Source organism: Centropristis striata, chromosome 20 (genome assembly GCF_030273125.1).
Source record: "Centropristis striata isolate RG_2023a ecotype Rhode Island chromosome 20, C.striata_1.0, whole genome shotgun sequence".
NCBI lineage: Eukaryota > Metazoa > Chordata > Actinopteri > Perciformes > Serranidae > Centropristis > Centropristis striata.
In genome coordinates, this window is record NC_081536.1 from 30,440,572 (window position 1) to 30,458,171 (window position 17,600).

The following is a 17,600-nucleotide window of genomic DNA, read 5'->3' on the forward strand; positions in this document are numbered from 1 at the left end:
ATACATTTTATCAAACATATTAAGTAAAATAAAATGACTACAGAATAATTTATTACAGTGTGCAGCAAGATCATTTCCCTCAGATTTAGTGTTATCTTGTTTTTAGACACACCTTTTTTGCAGTGTACATGCATTTGAGCATGAAATATGTTAAGTTACTGCACTGTAAAGATATTTAAAATTGCAGTTTCATCATATCTGGTTAAGTGCACGGTCCTATATGTGGCCCTGTGGTAGTGAACATGAAAAACGGTGGCTCCCTGCAGCATTTAAGTTGCCCATCCCTGGTCTAAACATTAAGTAGGCAATAAAATGTGTTCACAGTCTTGTGTTAATGCTGGCGCTGCAGTGTCAGCTGCTTTCCTTTGGAGAGAAATCTCATGTGAGACTAATCTTTACACAATAATTTTAAATGTACAACAGATGATTTATTTTAGGTGACAGGTAAACAGTTGCTGGTAAACTGTTATAATGTTGTTTTTTTGTGTGTTTTAAAACTGTTAATCCTTTAAGATTGTTTGTATGTTTTTGAAGGGTTTGGCGACACCTAGTGGCGACTCGTGCACATAGCAAGAGACAGAACATTTAAACCTTACTGCAACAAAATAATGTGTAGAAAAGAGAAGAGAAATTCAACCGTAGTGCTGCAACTAGAGCCCGACCGATATGTCAGTCGGGCAGTTATATAGGTTATATAGACCGATATTGTCTATTATACTTTCCTGAAAAAAATGATTAGACCACCCTTGTTTTCTTCAATTTATTGTTCATTTTAATGCCATTTTGCATGGTTTTCTTGATAATAACCAAAATCATTGTCAAAGAAAACCATGGAAATTGTCTAGATATCAGCTCTTAAATTAAACTCCTATGAGCTATTTTTGTTGTTATCATTATATTTGTACCTTTAGTTGTACCAGGCATTAAAATGAACAACAAATTGAAGAAAACTGAAACAGCCACTTAATTTATGGTTAAAACTATAAACCTATAAATGAAGACAATTAGCAATAGAAGTAACCATATCCGAACAGACACATTTAAACACTAATATTAGGAATATACTACTAAACTACTTAGCCCATTCTGCATATATATATATATATATATAGTTGCAAGAAAAAGTATTTAAACCCTTTGAAATGACCTAGTTTTCTGCATTAATTTGTCATAAAATGTGATCTGATCTGCATCAAAGTCCCAAGTATAGACAAACTAGACATCCTAAGAATCCTAAGATACTAAGAATTTAATGGATGTGTTCAATAAAAACATGAAATATTACAATTGTTTGCGTGGTATTAGGTTAAGCACGTTGTGTTTGTCTATACTTGGATCTTTTAGGGTGCCCTTCTAGTGGAGAAATTAGATACATTGCATTAATTGTTGCCCTTACATGGATAAAACCTAAAACAGTGCCCTCTAGGGGGCACTACCAGTGGAGAAAATGTGATTAAATGCCCTACCAGTGGAAAAAAAAACAAGGTAAAAATGTCCTCTAGGGTGCAATTTAAGTGGAGAAAACAAGATGCAGTGCACTAAATGGTGCCCTTAAATGGAGAAAACATCATAAAGTACCTTTTTTGGTAAACTTCCAGTGGAGAAAATGAGATAAAGTGACATATAGGCTAATCTATAGTGCCAAAAATGTGACGTACGAGCCATTTTTTTTTTGTTCTGACTTGACATGGAAAGAAAACGTTGTATTTCTACGAGGCCGGAGCTCATTAGCCAGGTTTCATAAAGTAGCATTTTTGCAGATAGATCCCAACATTAACAATGGAAGGTGAAATGTAAAATAATATTGAGTTTTTATATAAAATAATCTTAAGGATCAACATGTTAAAATGTGTAAAATATGCATGTAGTTTAAGTGTATTGTTAGAAACAGGCAGTTGTGCCGGTGTTTAAAAATAAAACGTTAATTTCTGTTTCCTGATTATGCTGGTGATATGAAAAATACTGTCTCATACCGGGTTTGTTATTTGTTTAAAGGGTAACTTTTTCATTCAGATTCAGACAATATGGGACCAGGAACTGCCACATTTTTATCCAGGTGAAGAGAATAAATATATGGCCCTCAAAGCTGGTCTGAGGCTCTTGTAGATATTTGGAAAGACAAAGATCCTGTATGTGAGGATACAGAATACTCGCTCTGCAAAAGTCTGCATCAGTATTGAGTTTGGTTGTGGTCTGTCAAAAAAAAAAAATACTTGAAAGTTTGAATTTAGTTGGAAAATCTCATTGCTATGCTGTTTGATTACTGAGTGTATGGAACTGTGACAATCTATTCATACAGAGGTAACTGTGCGAGGCTGGTCACATGTATATAACCTGTAACTGTTTCATCTCTGGGTCTGTATCTGACTGTGTTATTGATAATCTAACGTCACTGCTTTGATTCAGCAGAATGAGTCTGTCTGTACAGGTGTCTGTGCTGGGATTTTTCACAGATGGCTTTTTTTTTTCCATGTCTGTAATACATCCAGGAGATCATCATTAAATGATATCATAAATATTCTTTTTCACCTAATACATGACTCGCTTTGTGAATTCATTTTTGGACGTCCCGTTATATTCAATTCAATTCAATTCAGTTCAAAGAACTTTATTTTTCCTTTAGGAACTTCACATGTGGAGGAGCAGCAACAATACAACAATACATACAATAAAACACACAAACACTCGCATGTACACACCCACCCACACACACACACACACACCATCAGCCAACACTAGACATATGGCAGATAATAAAATCTTTGCTGAGCCTAGTGAAATAAATAAGTTACTAATATGGTGTTTTTTCTGGCCATATTATGCTCTAATATGTATCAACAGACTAGTGTTGACCCATTTCTTGCATTTTTAGGCATTTTAAAATCTGACCATTTTTGACAAAAATCGACATGCTATAGTATGACTTTCTTTTGAGGGGTCAATTTTCAAGCATGCCATAATATGATGGGGTTTTTCTGTTGCTCTTGGAAAAAATATGCTACCACATGAATCAACAGATTATAACTGACCCAAATTAAGCATTTTTTGGCATTTTAAAATCTTGAGCATTTTTGACAAAAATCGACATGTTATAGTATGACTTTTTTTTGATGGGGTCATTTTTGGACATCCCATAATATGGTGTTTTTCTGTCATTTCTGGCCATATTATGCTCTAATATGTATCAACAGACTATAATTGACCCATTTTGTGCATTTTTAGGCATTTTAAAATGTGACCATTTTTGACAAAAATCGACATGCTATAGTATGACTTTTTTTGAGGGGTGATTTTTCAAGCATGCCATATTTTGCTGTTTTTCTGTCATTTATTGTCATTTTATGCTCTAACTGTATCAACAGACTATATTGGACCAATTTTGAGCAATTTTAGCCATTTTAAATTTGACCATTTTTGACCAAAATCGACACGCTATAGTATGACTTTTTTTTGAGGGGGTCATTTTTGGACATCCCGTTGTATGGTGTTTTTCTGTCATTTCTGGCCATATTATGCTCTAATATGTATCAACAGACTATAATTGACCCATTTCTAGCATTTTTAGGCATTTTAAAATTTGACCATTTTTGACAAAAATCGACATGCTATAGTATGACTTTTTTTGAGGGGGTCATATTTGTTGTTTTTTCGCTTTTTTTGGAGAAACTATACTAACATGCATTAATTACGTATAATTGGGCCATTTCTTGCATTTTTAGGCATTTTTAAGATTTGACCAATTTTTACAAAAATCGACATGCTATAGTATGACATCCCATAATATGGTGTTTATCTGTCATTTCTTGCCATATTGTGTTCTAATATGTATCAAGAGACTATATTGAATTTTGAGCATTTTTAGCCATTTTCAAATTTGACCATTTTTGACAAAAATCGACATGCTTTTTTTGAGGGGTCATTTTTGGACATCCCATAATATGGTGCATAAATATTATTTTTCACTTAATACATGACTCGCTTTGTGCTTAAATTGTCTGTCAGCCCTTATCCAAACTGTGAGGCAACCACTGCACCACACACTGTGATTCTCAAATGCATTGTAGTACCAGTTCCTCACCACTAGTTGGTGCTCACACCTCACATTTCCACTGTGTCAGAGGTCCACAGTGCTGGTTGTTCAGCCGTCATTTCATGTGTAATTCAGCTACTGGTCAGACTTTTAACCCCTTAAAATTGACCTTAAAACGCCTGTAAAAGACAAAGACCCAAAGTAAATTGAAAGCTGTTCTTGAATAGTTTGGAGTAAATCTGTGGTTTTGGTCACATTTGAAAGGTAACACTGGAGTTTATTTAGTCAAAATAACTGTAAATGTAACTATTGTTGAGTGATGGAAGTTGAAACAGTGAAAACTGATTTTTTTTTATTGTCCGCCTGAATCTATATTTTTGGTAAATTCAGGCCTGCTGATCATTATAGCTGGTAAATTAGACTTATCTACAGAATTTCTGAAAAGACTAAACAACAGTCTGTGGGTAGTTATGAAAATATTAATGTATTTTAGACCAAAAAGTCAACTAGATTGGATAAACTGGACCTCAAGGTAAGTTGCTTCATTTATGTAATTTGTTATTGGTCTGCCAGAGGCGTCGATAATTTAGGCTGTTGTGGTTCTTTCTTTTTTCTGACTATAAACCATAATTGACCCATTTATTGCATTTTTAGACTTTTTAAAATCTGATAATTTTTGAAAAAATCGACATGCTATAGTATGACTTTTTTTTTGATGGATTCATTTATATGGTGTTTTTCTCTCATTTCTGGCCACATTATGCTCTAATATGTATCAACAGACTATAGTTGGGCCATTTATTGCATTTCTTAGGCATTTTAAAATTTGATCAATTTTCGACAAAAATTGACATGCTATAGTATGACTTTTTTTGAGGGGGTCATTTTTGGACATCCCATAATATGATGTTTTTCGCTATTTTTGGACAAACTATACTACCACATGTATCAACAGAGCAAAACTGACCCATTTCACCCATTTTTAGGCATTTTAAAATTGTACCTTTTTTGACAAAAATCGACATTATATCTAGTATGACTTTTTTTTGGACATCCCATAATATGATGTTTTTGTTTTTTTGTTGCTATTTTTGGACAGCCACACCTATCAACAGAGTATAATTGGGCCTTTTCTTGCATTTTTACCATGGCTCCACCTACCTGTCTGGCAGCTGTCAGCTGCATCCACTTTACCAGATCAGGATGCTGAGAAGGCCCAACACACAGCCAAGGTTATAATATTTTTAGATTTTTCATTAGTTTTTTGTTTACAAATTCAGTTAGTTTTAATGAGTTCTTAGAGTGAGTTTGCTAGTTTTAATTAGTTTTTATTTTGGGGAAAATGCTTAGTTTTAGTTTAGTTTTTATTAGTTTAAGTTTTTTTGTAATGGGGTATTTGTTGGGTGCGAGATTCAATAAGGTCACAATAAATGTTGCCTTTATTTCCTTTGTCTAAGTTTTCTAAGTCATAAAATCAGATAGATGAAATAGATTTAATATCAACCAAAAAGGTTTACGTATGGAAAAAGTTGACAAAGACGAAAACTAAGGACATTTTCACTCTAATTTTAGTTAGTTTTGTAACCACAAAATACAGTTTCAGTTAGTTATCGTTTTTTAAAAACTCTCGCTTTTATTTTTATTTCAGTTAACGAAAATGTTTTTTCAATTATAGTTTTTGTTATTTCTAGTGGGGCGGATTAGCTCAATATTTTACAACAATCGTTCACTTTGTGATAAAAGCATGAAATTTGGTAGATGTGTTGGTGAATATGTTTCAAACAAATCTGGATATTGGGCCACCTCAAAAGCGCCCCCTAGTGGCCGTGGCAGGCATTTGTTATACGAATAAATCAATGATGAATAAAAACTGCCCTTTTAACAATACCAAATGGTGATGAATTGTATATTTTTGGAAAGCCTGATTAGTCACCTTTACAACGAGGTACAGCTTGTAAGGATAGTGCATTCATGGAATGAGCAACGGGGCTAAACGTGTGGGTAGCAACCCCCAAAAATGTGCATCCCCTGTTGGGCGGATTAGCTCAATAAATCACAAGAATTGTTTATTTTGTGATAGAAGCACACAATTTGGTGGATGTGTTGGTGGATTTGTTTCAAACAAGTCTGTATATTAGGCCATCGCAAATTCCAAGATGGCGGCCATTTTTCAAGATGGCCGACACCTTAGTGGAGCAATTGAATGATATAATGGTTTATTTTGTGATACAAGCATACAAATTGGCATGAGCAGTATCTGTGGGTCACTTGACAATAGCCCACCCACAGTTACTTGAAATTCCAAGATGGCGGCCATTTTTCAAGATGGCCGACACCTTAGTGGAGCAATTAAATTATATAATGGTTTATTTGGTGATACAAGCATAAAAATTGCCATGAGCAGTCTCCATGGGTCACTTGACAATAAGCCACCCACAGTTACTTGGGTTGACAAAAAAACACTCCCAGCCACTTGAAATTTCTATTTTCAAGATGGCCGCCCCCTGGATCCTCAAAAGATCAATTTTCTCATAGAAATGTATTGGGATTTGGAAGAATTGGGATTAGAATTGGGATTATTCTGGAAAACAAGTTTTAAAACATCATAATACAGTTGTGTTGAGTTGTTGGTCGTAGACAGATTAGACAAGAGTGAGTATCTGCACTACCAGGGCACACTGGTGATATATGACTGCTGTTAAACTCAGAGTGGGGTTCAATGTCAGCCAATTGTAAAGTTAGTCAAAGAAGAGACGACAACTCTCTGAGTAGTTTGAGTTAATCGGGTGGTGTACAGATCGTACAGGGTAAAAATGGCATTGGATGAACGATTGGACTAAGTGTAGGGTTAAGGCATGAACTTAGTTGTATCCCATACATCAAAGTGCGTATTAAAAGGTGGTAAAAGGATAAACCCTCGGCCTCTGCCTTTGAATTTGCTGCAGACATTGCAGAAGCCATCATAACAGTTGAGAAAACAAACAGCAGGACACCAAGATCATACTGGTTATAATACCATTGCAAGAAATGTTCCATTATTTCATAAAATAAATGCTCTGCCTATCTTACGTAGTCCAACCCGACTAGATGAAGGTGATGGCATAGAAAGCACATTGACAAGAAACAGAGCAAAATATAATTCAAGCTGTAAACTTATGTTCAACAACACACAGCTGGAAAGGGCCCAAAAGAGAGCATCTACTGCTGCTAAAGACACTAAAGATACCAAAGATATCCATATCCATTTGTTATTTCTAAGTTTTCGTTAACTATAACAACCTCGCACACACCAACACAAATTGTGCTCCAGAGTCTGATGCCTCCAGCTACTGTCCCTCCTGGGACCAGCTTGGGGCCAGACCTAAAGCCCCGGTCAGCTCCCTCCTACCCCGAGCCCTGGTCCCTGGTCAGTGTTTCTCTCATACACCTCCTACCTGTGCCATCCAGCTGAAAAACAGATGCATCGTCCTTGAACCTGCATGACTTCCCTCCTGTGGCTGGGGACTCCTGGCCTCCTTCATGTAGCTCCTATAGCTCACGTGTCACCTCCAATCCATCCACTGGCAGGTTTTATCTCTGCTTTGGGATGGCTCGTATTTATTCTTAGCTTACACACCTGGCTGCATCAACTTGAATAGTCCACGATGTAGCTTTTATTAAATATTTAATCTCTTCTGAAACTGCTGGTCATTTTTAAACGGATGGCTACACTACCAGCCTGGATATGCACATTTTAAAGATTTTTTAAAATACTACCAGCAAGAGACTGTCTCTTCTGTCTTCTCTAATTTCTGACTATATAATCCCTAATATGTATCAACAGAGAAAAATCGACCCATTTCAAGCATTTTTAGCCATTTTCAAATTTGACCAATTTTGACAAAAATCGACATGCTATCGTATGACTTTTTTTTGAGGGTGTCATTTTTGGACATCACAAAATAAGCTTTTTTTCCTGTAATTTCTGGCCATATTATGCTCCAATATGTATCAACAGATATAGTCTTGACCCATTGTAAGCATTTTTAGGCATTTTAGAATTTGACCATTTTTGACAAAAATCGACATGCTATAGTATGACTTTTTTTTGAGGGGGTCATTTTTGGACATCCCATAATATGCTATTTTTCTGTCATTTCTTGCCATATTATGCTCTAATATGTATTAACTGATTATAATTGACCCATTTTAACACAGCTTTTTGGCTGGAATGACAACTTTAAGTTAAGGATCTCAGTACTTCTTCAACCTCTAAGTTTCTTCAAACATGTATGTTCAACAAACTTCAGGACACGGCTTGTGTTACCTTCAGCAAAGACAGCTTTATTAATGCTCAGGTAGCAAAATGATCTCTAAAATTACATTTCAAACATCTAAACACAAAGCAAACCATTCTGTTGAAAAGTTTCTTGTGTATGAAGAGGTAAAGCTTAGTTACGTAGAGAAATGTATCATCTGCAAACGCTCTCACTCTCCATCTTATATCCTATACGAGCAACAGCATGCTGTCATCTAGGATATCCTGAAAAAACTAAATCCAGTGCCATCTAAAAACTTGTTAGACTCTCATCCCTAAGTACATTAAGATTTACCATAAATAATTTATTATATTGAAATATCTCCATGCGAGTAAACAAAGGACAATAGCCATAGACGTCTCAAACACATCAAAGGGGGGTACGAGGGAGACCTAGGATCTATGAAAATATATTCAACAGATATACAGATTGAGACAAAAATATATAAATACATTTACACCTATCTATATACATATGTACAGCAGTAATATCACCCATGTGAATATCACAAATTATTTAGAAATCTCTTCGACAAGACACCTCTTTTCAAAATGTGTGTCTTTGTGGTAGATGGTTAGTTTCAAGACATGGTACCATATATGTTTAGGTGTTAGGTAGCACAGAATGTAGTGAACCAAATAATCTGTAGCATAGTAACTGGTTAAGTGCATGATAGACATATATATGATAAACTGAGAAACAAAAAAAATGCCCTGGGATATAAAGATACTTATGATGATTGGTGCCTCGTAACCAGTGATTTTTACTCAACAGTCAGTGTGATATAGAGTAATTATCTATACATTAGTCACTCTTTAAACATCGGCAGTAGCGAGCTCAGGGCTCGTGATGGATACTGGTTTGAGCCAGAAATGCTACACATGCTTAAAGATCCACGTGTTGGAGCGTGTGTGTACATCAAATCCCAGAATGCATCACACACACTTGGTGATTTTAACTTTATATATATAATACTTGTGTTTGATGGATTTCTGTCGGCTCTTCTGTCGTTAAGAATATATGGAAGTTCAGAAATATAAGAATGTATTTTATATTTATTGTTATAGTTAGTTATTTCCAAAAGAATTATATGGAATTATATGTGTCAAGACATAATAATAATAATAACAACAATAATAATAATACATTTTATTTCTAGTGTAAAGTGCATTAGAAATAAAATGTACAATTATTATTATTATTACTATCATTATTAATACTTTTGACTTGCTCTCAACATTTTTGACTGATTACTACAAATTATTATTTTATTTTGTACTGGAAATGGGATTCCATAAAAAAATAAAATAAAATAATAATAATACATTTTATTTCTAGTGTAAAGTGCATTGGAAATAAAATGCATCATCATTATTATTATAATTATTATAATTATTATTAATACTTTTGACTTGCTCTCAAATTTTCAACTTTGATTACTACAAATTATTTTATTTTTGACTGGAAATGGAATTCCGTAATTATAATTCTTCTGGAAATCTGCAACTTTTTTTTTCTTTTAAACTCAACACAACTATGTAACAATTCCCCGGTTCTTTCATAAATTACTTCTATACTTTCCATTCTGTCTGAATATTTATATTTATTAGCACCACATGATTATTTCATGGAAACTGTTAAATAAATTATTATTATTATTAGGAAATTATGGGACTTGAGAAAATATTTACCCCAGATTCTAAATATAGGGGGTCTCCCATCAGGTAGACATTATAGTCAGAATCTATAGTATTTGATATAATTTAAACACTTCAGTTTATCAATAATCTGATTTTTAGTGTGTGATGATGTTTGGTGTGTTATTAACAGTCCTGTTTTGATTGTTCCTATAGCCAGTGATAAATTATTTCATAGTGAATGCTGTAACACTGTCACATATCGACAGACATTCTGAAAATCTCAATATTAAACTCTTGTCTTTGATCATTAAAGCAGCATATTTACATATTAGTAATCTCATAGTTATTGCATTACATTAGATTCTAAACACATTTAAACCCTGTTTTCCGGTCATAGCACGGAGTCCTCTGCCTGCGTCTCAAAAAGAAATAAATATCTATTATATATATATATTATTTAAAAAAAAAACATTAATTATTTGTACAGATATTTCTCAGATTTTTGATATTTGATATTACTGATAAAAATAAATAAATAAAAACATCCCTGAAACAAATCGGACTTAGTCGTGTGTTTTCGCAATTGTCTTAAATCACAAAAAAAAATAAAAAATTAGTCGAGTGCTATAAATTTAAAATGTGGAGAAAACATTTTGATGGATATTTGTGAGGATCGACAGGCTCAGGGAGAAGTCTTTGAGCGTAACTTCGCTGGTGTGCCTTTGACTCCTTTATTGAAATAAAAAAAATCCCCCATAGGGTTCCACGGACACATTGCACATGCTCTAAAAAGTAGTATAAATATTTATCTCAATTTACCACAAACCTACCTACCATATCTGGACAAATCTAGACATTAGGCATTACAAAATACAAAGAACTCCTGAATAAAAATAAAGTTAAAACCCCAACCTTAAAGTATTAGAGCTGGGAGAAAAAGCCCTGATGCTCTATATATTTACTCTACTCCTATATGACACTACCACTTTATTATGACACCCCACTTCTTTTTTGGGACCACAGAGAAGTGAAGAAGGACTTCCATCCACCACAGGGGGAATACCTCAACCAAACGCAGTGTTTGAGTCTATTTCGTCAGAGAAAAAGCATTATTTTCTGTCCTTAGGTGGCAGCACAGGCTTTGAAACTCTCCACACAACTTCCCAACAACCTCCACATGACAATTCATACAAAAACCTGCTTCATTTTACAAGGATGCCATCCTTATAATCAGCATGCATCAGGAGGAGAAAAAACACTTACAGTGTCGGTTTACAGTGCCAGTTTGAATTCCACACACACACACGCACACACACCACACACACGCACGCACACACACAAAAGTGAATAAATTAAATCAACAATACTTCAGAGAAAATTGTGCTTGTTTTTTCTACACGAATGGTCTTCTGAAAATATCTTTGGTCTTTTGTTTTTCAGAAAAAGACCATAAATAAAAACCTGCCTGACCTCCAGAGGATAGTCTGTGTCTCTCTCTGTGTGTGTGTGTGTGTGTATGACATGAATAAATAATGAATATGACATCTGGGGGTATTTACAGAGGTGAGGTGTGCTATTTACAGAATGAAAAGGAAAAAAAAACAACTCCCCATAAAGCTTATTAAATTCCAATAGAAAACAGAAGCTACAGCTGTGATTCTATTAAAGTTAATGAAGGTATAATAATAATGCCCTGGCTCTCTGGTTGTTTGTGTTTCAGGTATTATCCCCCTCCCCAAGATCTGTACTTCTATGTCTTAAAATGTTCAACAGACTTGATTGTGGTCACATAATAGAAATCTAAATGTGCTTATCTGCATAACAAATCCAGCCTGAAGACTGTTAAACAATATTATTTACCTACACCCTCCCACCCGTTTATATCATTGCTTTTATAATTATTATTACTCTGCACTGGTGTAACTAAAAGATCCACCTTTTTCCTCTCAAGAAAAGGTTAGCAGCTACTCAAAATGGACTAATTTTACACCTAAATACAGGGATTTTCAAAATAAAGGTTCTCACGTCAGAAGCGGGCAGTAGTCGGACAGTTTTCTAGTTGTTGTTGTTGTTGTTGTTGGGGCTGTTGTCCTCAGTGCTGTCCTTTGTGGGGTCTTGTAACGAGTTTCGATCTTTGCTCCCGCACTCTCAAACATATACTATTAAATTAAACTTCTCATTCTTTTGTCGGACACCGCCGTCGTTCAAAAACTTCACTTGGAAACACCACATCCAGGGTGGGTGTGTGTAGAAGTTTGTGTGTGCGTGTTTGTTTGTATGTGTGTGTCTGTGTGTGTGTGTGTGTGTGTCTCAGTCGTCCCGGCAGGTTGGCAGGTTGACAAAGGTGAAGATGTTGTACTCGATGAGGCAGGAGAAACACAGGAAGATGGAGTAGAGGAAGAGACACATGAAACCCAGGCGCTTGTCCAACGTCCACTTGTTTAAGTGAACTCCCAGGACCTGAACAGACAGGAGCAGATCAATGGACAAATTGATTCAAACACACGGAGAGAGATTTGTCAGAGGGACTTATGATCCTGAACACATGATGTCAAATACTCACAGTGATAAACACAGACGCCAGCAGGAGCCCCACAGAGAAGATCAATCCTTTGCTGTTTAATTTGATCTGTGTGTGAGAAATAAGTGATATTACATCACAATGTGGAAAAATAAGTTCTCACGTACACAATTTTACCTCTCACATTAACAAAGAATACCTCTCACATTAACAATTTTAACTCTCACATTCACAATTTTACCTCTCACATTCACAATTTTACCTCTCACATTAACAATTTTACCTCTCACATTTACAATTTCCCCTCTCACGTACACAATTTCACCTCTCACATCAACAATTTTACCTCTTACATTCACATTTTTACCTCTCACATTGACAATTTCACCTCATATTCACAATTTTACCTCTTACATTCACAGTTTTACCTCTCACATTCACAATTTAACTTTTCATAATTTTACTCCTCACATTAACTTTTTTACCTCTCACATTCACAATTTTTCCTCTCACATACACAATTTCACCTCTCACATCAACAATTTTACCTCTCACATTCACAATTTTACCTCTCACATTCACAAAGAATACCTCTCACATACACAATTTTACCCCTCACATTAACAATTTTACCCCTCACATTAACAATTTTACCTCTCACATTTACAATTTTACATCTCACATTCACATTTTTATCCCTCACATACACAAAAAAGACCTCTCACATACACAATTTTACCTCTAACATTCACAATTTTTCCTCTCACACTCCCAATTTTACCTCTCACATTAACATTTTTCCTCTCACATACACAATTTTACCTCTCACATTCACATTTTTTTTTTCATGTATGTCACAAATATTTGATGATTATTAAAGTTGTAATAAGCAGCTATTTTACTCACATTCACAATACAAGTATATGACATAATTTTGATGATTATTAAAGTTATAATAAGCAGCCATTCTTTTACGGGATATGATCCCTTCAAAAAAAAAAAAAAAAGCTGCTATAAACATCACTTTAGCTGGAAAGAGTGCGCCACGCTGATTTCATAGAGACGTGTCAGACATCTCAGGTCGACCCTGACGAGAAGTGACGTAAAGTACAGCGAGCAGAGTGCTACTCACGTCGGAGCCGTAGTTAATGGCGAGGGTCTGCAGGGCCCAGGGGAGGCCCAGCCCCACCAGGATGTCAAACACGTTACTGCCGATGGAGTTGGACACCGCCATGTCTCCCATTCCTGGACAGGACACAGGAAAAAAAGTTGTGTGAGGTAAGAAAAGAGAGTACAAAGAGACAGTGAGAAAAGAAAAGTGAGTGGGCTGTGACAGAAGTGACAGTGGGGGATGTGGGGGGACAGGTTGGGACGGAGGTCGGTTACTACGGTTACTACAGCCGAGATCAGCGGCGCTATCTTCACCTCCGTGTTGCTGTGGGAGTGACATCCCACAGCAACAACAAAGCAATGAAGCGACAGCAGCTACAAAGCCAAGGATGGACGACTAAACTGCAGTGGCGAGTACACACACACACACACACACACACACACACGCACACATATTCTTGTACTTCTAGCTTTGTGAGGACCCTCATTGGAATACTGAATTCCCTTGCAAGGTTATAATAGTTTTGAATTTTTCATCAGTTTTAGTTTTAATTTTGTTGTGATTTTTTGTTTTCAGATTCAGTTCGTTTTAATTAGTTTTTAGAGTGAGTTTACTAGTTTTAGTTTAGTATTTATTTTTTTGAAATGCTTTAGTTTTAGTGTTAGTTTATATTAGTTTTAGTTTCTTGTAATGGGGTATTTGTTGGGTGGGAGATTAAAAGAGATCACAGTAAATTTTGCCTTTATTTCCTTTGTCTTATCCATCTTCATTATGTATGAAAAAAGTTGACAAAGACGAAAACGAAGGACATTTTCACTATAATTTTAGTTAGTTTTTTAACCACACTATACAGTTTCAGTTAGTTATCGTTATCATGCAACCTTTAACCCTTAAAACAAAGAAAACTTCAAAAAAGCCCTTAAAGAAGTGAGGACCGGCCCGAAATGTCCTCACTTTACAACAATGTCCTCACTATGTTGGTTTAAAACGTGTTCTGGTCCTCACTATGTTGGAAGTACAAGAACACACACACACACACACACACACACACACACACACACACACACACACACACACACACACAGACAGACAGAGCAGTTTAAATATTTCATGACAGGAGCAAGAATAAACACAGATGAAAGGATGGAGAAAGGGACCCTGTCGAGCTGCCTTCTCCCATCAACCCCCGTCCTCTTACAGCCTCACCACAGGAAGGATGGAGGATGGAAGAGGGACGGCAGAAACAGAGAACGATGACAAAAAAAACAAACCCTTGTGTCATTGTGTTTGTGTGTGTGTGTGTGTGTGTGTGTGATTACCTTGTCGTGCCACTATGAGGCTGGCCATGCAATCAGGGACGCTGGTGCCGGCTGCCAGGAAGGTGATGCCCATGATGACATCAGGGATACCCAGTGTGAAGCCGATCACTGTGACCTGACAGACAGACAGACAGACAGACAGACAGACAGACAGACAGACAGACAGAGAGACAGACAGACAGACAGAGAGAGACTATTACTGTGTATATTTTAAACTCTTGGAGAGATAAAAAGATGGACTTTCTTCAAAATAAAGTGTCTCTGCAGGTTTCAACAAGTCAGATTTAACCCTCTATGGTACAGCGTTGCCCTCAGGCAAGGAGGGAAGAGTATTAGCCTGGCTAACGCCAGACTATATCACAAATGCAAATTTTCCGTAGAGGAGGCGTGGTTTACGATCCTCCAGAGCCGTTTATTGGGCGATACGAATGTCTATCATAAGCGTCTGTACTCTAGTAGCTCTTAGTCAATCGTATCTGTTATCATCGACAGAAATTGATGTTTACATAGCCGGACTAGCCCATCTCTACCTTGAGACTAAAATGCTCAACATTCACATTACTCACTTACTTAATCAGCTGACCCACATTACATATAAATATATTGATAGATATTGAAAGTTATATGATTTCTTTGTCTTAAAAACATACCATCTAAACCAGCAGGCAGACTCTGACAATATAGAATCAGCCATGATAAACAATTCAGTAACTATTAATTCTGCTCCATTTTAATCTTTTTTTGAAGTATTCCTCAGTTCTGCAAATTAAAAGAATAAAGCTTGTATTGATTTTCTGCCTGCACTTGTCAATGCGCTATTAAATTGCCCTTTTCCCATGTTTTCTCGAATGTACTTCTCCAGTTTGGTTTTCTTCTTCATTCTATTCCAGCCAGTTTTCAACAATATCACTTTTTTTATACTGCCAACTTGATTAATTTCACAAGTAAATAACACAAGTCATAGACATTTAACATGATTGCAAATGACCATTCCAGTCTCTCACCATCCAGACCATGATGTAGGAGAACCCGGCGATCCACAGGGTGGAGCAGAGGAAGGACAGCATGAAGTAGTTGTCCCAGCGAGGCGTGGAGCAGTTGGGAACGGTGAAGTACAGCAGCAGGCACAGAGGCCAGGCCAGCAGCCACTTCAGCTTGTTACACACACCGGCTGCAAACACACGGATTAAAGAACAGCGTCAAGACTGAGATACATGGACTAATGTTTAGAGAAAAAAAGTGGCAAATCTGCAACTTTTTTTCTCCTAGATTTGCCATTTTTCTGATACATTTCTGACTTTTTTCTCTAGATTTGCCACTTTTTTCTCATTAATCTGCAACTTTTTTCTCTAGATTTGCCACTTTTTCTGATAAATTTGCGACTTTTTTTCTCATAAATTTTCCACTTTTCACTCATAAATCTGCCACTTTTTTCTCGTAGATTTACCACTTTTAATCTTGTATTTCTGCGAACTTTTTCCTAGATTTGCCACTTTTAATCTCATAAATGCGTGTAAATGTGTAAAATGCCTTAATTGTGCCTCATAAAAGGAGATAATGCAAAAAGCTTTCAGTGATCTTAACTGTAAAAAGGCTATAACAGAAAGTTTTGTTTTCATAAATACCTGTTTATTGTGGACTCGGCATAAAGCCCACTGATGAACACTATTCTTTTATTAAGTAAAGATAAACATAGATATCATTTTGGTTTTGGTGGCATTTATACATTGACGCCATTTTTTGTAGTGACTGTATGCAGCTCCCTGGTGTCTTTAAACAACTCAAAATGAATAATTTTCAATAACAGATCCATCTCCAGTAAGTACCTGGGCATTTGAATGGCACTAGGGGGCCCTCTCCATCCTCCTCTTCTTCCTCATCATCGTTCTCGTTGTTCTCGTTGTCCTCGTTCTCCGTCTCGTTGCCCACCTCTCGGTCGTCATGGCAACCACTGACGCCCCTCTCAGCCCCGGACAGCCCGTTCTCTATGCCCCGTCTGGCCCCTCCCTTCACTGGAATATCGGAGTCCCCGTTGGTCATGGTCCGTGTGTTGATCAGACGCTGCCTCTGTATCACACACACACACACACACAGTTATACAAGTACACTAATTCTACCTCAAAAGCTGAGCTAATTTATATATTTGGGAATTCCTATTATTTTTTTACAGTCAAAATTTTTAAAAAATGCGTTCAGATAAAATGGAAAGTTTTGATTTTGAAGTTATAAATTCTACGATGGCGTATTAGGGCCAAGTATGAAAAAATTAAATAGATATATATACGAATTCAGGGGAGGGGGTTAATATTTAGAGATTAAAAGTGGCAAATCTCCAACTTTTTGCTCCTAGATTTGCCACTTTTTTCTCTAAATATTAACCCCCTCCCCCAGGTCCCCATTTATTTATTTTTCATACTTGGCCCTAATTCGCCATTGTATTAATGTGCTGAACGGGAGATGGAAACGCTTCTTTTTAATAAGTTCTGACGTAGCAACCAGTTAAATCACATCACTGATCAGCTGTTTCTGAGCTGATGAAAGAATAGTTACAAGTTGCCAAATGAATAAATCCTGAAGACACATTTCCTCTCCTGGGCGGCCAAAGTTGTCCGATTAGCAACCTATTTTTTTAATTAATTTTTCTCTCTTGTTTAATCTCTTCTTCTAAAGCAAAAGCAACA

At 36.2% G+C, this 17,600-nt stretch overlaps 1 protein-coding gene across 1 annotated transcript in view; it reads right to left on the reverse strand.

Annotated features, from left to right (window-relative positions):
* Nucleotides 1-10,429: 10,429 nt before the first annotated feature.
* slc24a3 (solute carrier family 24 member 3) overlaps nucleotides 10,430-17,600 on the reverse strand; it is a 76,841-nt gene continuing 69,670 nt past the window's right edge. The window contains exons 12-17 of the mRNA XM_059359774.1: nucleotides 16,746-16,986; nucleotides 15,924-16,090; nucleotides 14,920-15,034; nucleotides 13,622-13,734; nucleotides 12,532-12,597; nucleotides 10,430-12,428 (exon numbers count right to left, since the gene is read on the reverse strand). Of these exons, the coding sequence (XP_059215757.1) occupies nucleotides 12,279-12,428; nucleotides 12,532-12,597; nucleotides 13,622-13,734; nucleotides 14,920-15,034; nucleotides 15,924-16,090; nucleotides 16,746-16,986 (852 nt within the window). The 3' untranslated portion in view covers nucleotides 10,430-12,278. The remainder of the gene's footprint in view (nucleotides 12,429-12,531; nucleotides 12,598-13,621; nucleotides 13,735-14,919; nucleotides 15,035-15,923; nucleotides 16,091-16,745; nucleotides 16,987-17,600) is intronic.